Genomic DNA, 7180 nt, shown 5'->3' on the forward strand with positions numbered 1-7180 from the left:
TATGATAAAAAAGGGAAAATGTATGTACAGTTTTTTGTTATGAGAAATAAGTGGACACAATGTATAAATCCGCGTGATTTAATATTATTACTATTATTTTATATTATAATTAAATATTCTTACTTTAAAAAAATGTATTCAGCGATACAGATCGCGTCAGTCTCATCTCGCGAGTCAGACACGCCGTCATCGTCGTCGTCGTCGACATAATTGCTGTTATATTTTATATTTTATATTTATATATATATATATATATATATATATATATGCTTATATACATATAAATACGACTCCCGTAAATCTTAATTATTAAAGGGCACGCCGCTCCAAGGCTGGGGGACGAAAACGGGCTCTGAGGCGATTGCGAAAGAAGCTATTTCAGGCTGGGGAATTTGACCCCTCATGCTTTTCAGAAAATCCCGGGTATTTCACTTACCCGCCTGACCAACCTCCTTCTCCAAGGTCCTTCGTACCCTCACAACACAAACCCGAGGTACCTTTCCCGCAGCCTGCATCGCCCCCTCGTAAGGTTCCTCCCCTATCTCACGCGGATGCCTACGCGCCTTCATGAATTCCCACACGGCTGGCATGAGTGGAAAAGCAAGCTCCACCACGCAACACGCACGCCATACACAATAAACCAGCTATAATAAAGTCGCAAACAGTCAATTTAAATATTAAAATAAAGAAAGTAAAATAAATCATAACAAATTTTCTTATTTCCCGTCATTTCCCCTCCTTACAGACGCAAAATGATGATCAAAAGCGCGTAGAGTCAAAATTATACTTATCTTGTTTATTAAATATCTAACTTAATTTAATAACCAAATTCAAGGACACTGGCAGTCATTATTTCCGCTCGGCCCACTTTAAAGACTAGCCATCTCTGATTGCGTCTCTCCTATTTTAATAGCTTCACTCTGCCCTCAATCTAAAGATAAATCCCACTCCCTGCATCTTTTTTAAAGCCCAAGACGTAACAAATGTATTTTGTTTTTTTTAATTTAATACTTATTAATTTTTAATAACATTAATTTTATGTAGTACAATTACAAATGCGCATGTATACTGTTTTACATAAATATAATTATATTATACTACTGTTAATATTGTGTGTTATAATAAGTGGAATAATAAGGTTATGCATTACTGAGGGAATTACAGTGTATTATTAGGGAATTGTAGGACATTAATAGGTATTAGTAGGCATTACTAAGACATTAGTGGGTATTACATAAAAAAATTGACAGTAATGCCCAATAATTGGGCATTAGTAGGCATTGGTGTACACGATTTTGATCAGCGGTTTACCCCTCGAGTAAAACAGAGCGTTTCACTGGAAAATGAACATATCTTTGTTGTTCAAAAAATTGTCCTGGATTTGAAAAAATAACATTATCCGAAACAGGCATGTGTGATTTGTATTATTATATTATATAAACTGAAAAGTGTATTTCCATTATTGTTATATGCAATCGTAAATAACATTATTTTTTACTTTCTGCAATACTCCAAATTTAATATAAATAATTTTGAAAACAATACTTTTTTTATGTATTGAAAAAAAATATTTTTTATTCTTTATTGTAATTTTTTATCTATGTCTAATTAATATATGTCTAACTCTATTACATACATCACATTTGAACATATAACTTATCAGCATAATTTGTTAGACGAGAAAATCTATGGTATAACAAATATTTTAATTATTTACGAAATCTGTATACATCATATGTCCAAATGGGATGCTCTCTTCTTTTAGATTATAAAGAAGTTATTTTATATTTAAATTTATTTTTCTTTATTTTACAGGAGATATTGTTGTTTTCGAAATTTTTTCAAGAGATTTTAATTCACACACAAAAATCATATTGGATGATATTAGTAAATCATTTAGAAATCCTCTAATCTCGCCGTTCGTTATCTCTTCGCCCTTTGTGCACAGTTAGTTTTTGAAGCCTAAAATGCCTAAATACAGACATAAGCATCATCATCGCAAGAAAACATTCGCGGGAACGTGATTGGAAAAGTTACGCACGAGATTCGAGACATCATCACGCAGCGCATAATACACCACATTTGGAGGTTAGATCACATAGCGTTTCGTGTTCAGACTCTTCCGGTCTCCCGTCTCGAGATGAACTGGCTTTTGCCCTCAGAAAGATTCGTTGCCTTCATGAAAAAACACAAGAGGATCCCGGAAACAGTCGCTTCGAGCCAAACGTCAGACGCTTTGTCCGATCAGGACACGGATCCTTGCCTGATGAGAGATTCAGGCGAAATCTCTCAACCAGAGGTTTTTATGCAGGCTAAGGAGCAGACGGTTCTTTATAACCGGGGCGGCGAACCAGGTATGTTCCTTCGTTAAGGCAAAGAAGGAACACAACCGACTGCTTTCTCTGACCATGCTTTTTTATCTTTTCAGGGTAACAAAGCGTACCTACAGTTGGCTTCGAACCCCAGGTATTTATCAATATTCCCGACTCGAATGAGGAAAACAACGCCTCTCTAGCAAATGAATTGTTTGGAGAGCACCCAGCTACGAAAGAATCCTCTTGGGACGCAGTAATTTTTGAGTCTACTAGAGGTGAGGTTTCAATCTGGTCTGAAGTACGAGCTGCGAACGACCCTATTATCGAAATTCGAGCTCAAGGAGAACTTAGCGGTTTTGAGCCCACCACGGTTAAATAACAAAATAAAATCAGCCCTATCGAAACATCTTAGTGTTTTGAAACGAGACCAGTATCAAGTAAAGGCGCAGCTACAAGTTAGGGCTTGCCTTAATGCATTTGGCTCTGGTTTATCTAATCTCTTAAAATCCTATCAACCAATTCAAACGAGCGTAAAAGAGGCTATCTCGAATTTGGTAGAAGGTATCCATCTGCTCGCAAATTATCAGTACAGGTTATCTCTTGCTAGACAATCGTTTATCAAGCCTTGCTTCACTTATGTGGGAAAGTCAGCAGCCGATACAGCCTTAGTGGATAAATGGCTGTTTGGCTCATCCTTCGCAGAAGGTCTCAGATTGGCTCAAGCATGTGAAAAGGCAGACAAAGACTCATCAAGATTTCCCTCAAGCCTGAATACCAGAGTGCGATATCAGCCAATTCAACAGCAATCAGCTAAGCAGCTTCCAGCTCAGAAGGGAAACTCCAAGGCCCCTGTCCCGAAACATTCAACCTTGACTCGCAGCAGCCACACGCAAGCCGAGCCGCTTCCAGAGCACCAGTCATCGCTCTCGTTCCCGGGCCCGGTCTCGACATTAGACGACGTAAGGCCTGCTGGAAGATTATCCTATTTCTCTTTATAGTGGGAAAAATTGACGCGTGACCCGGAAGTACTGCAGGCTATTCGAGGTTATAAAATTCCATTTTCCTCCTAACCTCCGCCACGTAATTTTTTACAGGAACCAATTTTTTCTACAGCCGAAGCAGAAGCTTGTGATAAGGAGATCCAAAGGTTACTTTCAAAAGGTGCCATTATAATTACTTACCCTTCTGCAGATCAGTTCCTATCTCAATTTTTTCTTATTAAGAAGGCATCTAGAGGTATGCACTTTATTTTGAATTTGAAGGATCTGAACCTTTTTCTATCACCTCCACATTTCCAACTGGAGAATTAGCGATTGGTAACCCAACTAATGATGCAGGACTCATGGATGGCAACTCTAGATTTAGAGGACGCATACTTACTAGTGTCCCGATAGCTTATGTAAGTCGTCGTTTTCTTCGTTTCCAGTGGTGAGGCACCACATACGAATTTACAGCCTTACCTTTTAGACTGTCTACAGCACCATATATATTTACCAAAATTTTAAGATCAGTAATGGCTCATTTGCGAAAGAAAGGTTGGTGCTCAGTCATTTATCTAGATGATTTCCTTTTCATTGGCTCGTCGCGGGAAGAAACCTTACGGAACTTAGAAGCATCTATGTCGCTTCTGTCCTCTCTCAGTTTTCTTTTCAATTACGAAAAATCACAGCTTACACCCACACAAAACTGCAAATACTTGGGTTTTATTTTTAACTCATTGTCAGTAGCTCTATCGATTATGATTCCTCCAAAACGTTGGACAGCTTTATTCAAAATGATGCTAGAGTATTCAAGAAAATCCAGATGCCAAATTAGGGACTTTGCAAGTATGATTGGCTTTTTAATTTCGATTTGTTCAGCTGTACAGTACGGACTTTTGTATTCCAGAGAATTTGAGAGAAAAATTCTTAGCATTAGAAAAATCAAAAGGAGACTATGCAGCTAAGATGGAGATTTCGCCACACTTAAAAGAAGACTTTCAGTAGTAGATTAAAATCTTATCAGATGCTAACCAATCCCGCATCCTCCATTCGGGAAGGGCAGCGCGAGAAATATACTCAGACACATCTCTGTCTGGCTGGTGTGTTTCCTGCGGTGAGTTTTGCACGCACGGCTGGTGGTCAGAAAGTGAGAAATCGGCGCATATAAACTTCCTCGAACTTAAAGCGGCTTTTTACGCCTTGAAATGTTTTGCAGCAGATCTCTCCAACTGCGAGATTCTTCTTCGCATAGACAACACGACAGCAATTTTGTACATTAATCGTTTTGGATCTATCCAATATCCTCATTTAATGGCCTTAGCAAAACAGATTTGAAGATGGTGTGAGGAAAGAAATATTGTATTGTTCGCATCTTATATTGCCTCCATTGACAACTCCATTGCCGATCATGAATCTAGACGCGTAAGTCCAGATACAGAATGGCCCCTATCACAAGACGCTTTCTTGAAGATTTCATCTCAATTCGGTCCTTTTGACATTGATCTATTTACTTCGAACATAAACGCGAAATGCGCTATATACATCTCGTGGTTTCCAGATCCGAGTTCGGTAGGCGTGGACGCGTTTACTTTTTCCTGGACGGGAACAAAGTTTTACGCTTTCCCCCCTTTCATCCTACTGCCTCGGGTTTTGCGAAAAATTGTGAATGATAAAGTAAGGGGAGTTGTGATAATTCCTTGGTGGCCATTGCAGGCCTGGTTTCCCTTGTTTTGTCGCCTTCTGTCTACGGAACCTATAATCTTCTCGTCGTCTCACGATTTACTTTCTTCTCCTTTCAGAGGCCACCACCCGACATGGAAGACTTTCCCTGGCGGCAGGGAGCTTATCAGGTTAGCTTTCCTCAGCCGAGAGGTTCCGCCATTGAAGGCCACATTAGCCTCGCTAGCCAAATCGACAATTCGGCAATATTCGAAGCCCCTTAAAGATTGGTGGCATTATTGCCAGTCCGCAGCAGTGCCTCTCTTTACACCAAGTCCTCCAAAATTCTTGGAATTTTTAGCTCAAGAACTAGAGCGGGCAAACTCATATTCAGTAATTAATACTATTCGCAGCGCTATCTCGCTTATCACGCATAACGAAATTGGAAATCACACGCTGGTAAGGCGATTTTGTAAAGGGGCAGGAGTTCTTAAACCTCCGCGCCCTCGATATGATTACATCTGGGATCCAGCCCCAGCTCGCAAAACTTGCAACCCAATTTCCCTACGAGTCTCTTTCGCTTCAAATCATTACTAAGAAATTGGTCTTACTTCTCGCTCTCGGCCAACGTGCACAGACGCTCGCTTCAATCAGACTATCGCAAATCTTTATCGAGGACAAGCTCATCATCAAAGTCCCGGATCGTATAAAAACCTCCGCACCGGGACGCCCACAACTTCTCTTTTCTTTTTCACCTTTTGTGGGCAACGAAAGTCGTTGTATTTTCACGTTAGTAAAACACTATCTGAATGTAACGCAAGACTTGCGATACTCCTCGCACTGAGACTCGAAAAACAGTGATAGTCTCTGAATTTTCGCTTATTCTCAATTTTTAGTTTAAATTTGTAAATGCTTACTGAAAAAATAGTAACGTTTGCTAAAAAATACAGTAATATTTAAAAACTTCAACTGTAAACGATATTGTCTAAAAGAATAAATTATTATTGAGAAGTTTCATTATTCAATTATGTACGATTCTGTAACCATTACTGTTGGCTCTCAATAAGTATTCTATCGCGCAAACTCAAAGCACGAAATTAAGAATAATCGCTGTAGGAAGCAGTACTGGTAACGACAACTAACAGTAACAATTCGTAGGTGTAGGAGGAATGTTTTACCTGCAGTCTCATACGTATCAATTAAATGTTATATTAATGTTAATGATTAACATTTAAAGTCGGAAACAAAAATCTTAATTTAGCAACATCTAGCAACATCTTTTACTTTGCTTATATATGCAGTTAACCATTTATAATGGATGAAAACGAGAAAGTAAGATCTTAAAAAGTAATTTTTTTCAATTATCTTCAGTAATATAAATAATTTTTCAGACATATCTGGATTTGTCAAACTCAACGCCTTTTTACTATTATTACAACACACAATATTGTCCACAATTGTCCTGAAACGGTAAAGTGGAAAAATATCCAACAATATATTTTTATCTTTATATCTTTTTTATCTTTAATTAATTGTCTTTCGGTCGGATTCAATATATACTTTATTCTAAATTTTAAACTAATGAAGATTACGTCTGACATTCGTGTTTACAAGTTGATTCCTCGATTTCTTGTTCTCGAGATCAATTATCCATTACCAGAATTGTTTTAGATCTTTATAATCACAATATTTTCTATTTTAATTTTCTATTTTAATTCCAGAAATGCTTTATAAAATGGCGGACGTTAAAGACAGACTTAGAAAAATAGTAAATAAAAATTTTTCTTTAAATTATTGCGCTAGTCAGGGAAGTCGGTTGCCTAGTGTAAAAATTTTTAAGTTTTCAAGCTCATTGATTTTCTAACAAATCCATTTTTTGATCATTTTTCTACGATTTCTTTTGAGAAAGTTATAGTGTTTTAAAAATTGTGTTACAAAACGGGTTATTTTTTTTTGTGATCAGCTATGAGTCCAGATGTAAATCTTATAGAGCATTTATGGGATATGTTAAAACGAAAAGTTGGGAAACATAATGCTCAAACTTTAAAACACTCCGTCATGAAAGAGGAATGGAATAATTTGAAACAAGAAACAATTAGACATTTGATAAACAATATACCCAAACAAATACACAAAATAATAAGTGCAACTTGAGGCAATACACATTACAAAGTGCGCGCGCGCGCGCGCGCGCGCGCGCGCACGCACGCACGTACGCACGCCCGC

The 7180-nt window shown here is 37.9% G+C and overlaps 1 protein-coding gene across 1 annotated transcript in view; it reads right to left on the reverse strand.

Annotated features, from left to right (window-relative positions):
* The window catches only part of LOC105449524, a 6493-nt gene extending 5903 nt beyond the window's left edge, over positions 1 to 590 (reverse strand). The window contains exon 1 of the mRNA XM_011688780.1: positions 437 to 590. Coding sequence (XP_011687082.1) covers positions 437 to 590 — 154 coding nt within the window. The remainder of the gene's footprint in view (positions 1 to 436) is intronic.
* Positions 591 to 7180: the final 6590 nt, after the last annotated feature.

Source organism: Wasmannia auropunctata, unplaced genomic scaffold (assembly GCF_000956235.1).
Source record: "Wasmannia auropunctata unplaced genomic scaffold, wasmannia.A_1.0 LD336076.1, whole genome shotgun sequence".
NCBI classification, from domain to species: Eukaryota; Metazoa; Arthropoda; class Insecta; order Hymenoptera; family Formicidae; genus Wasmannia; species Wasmannia auropunctata.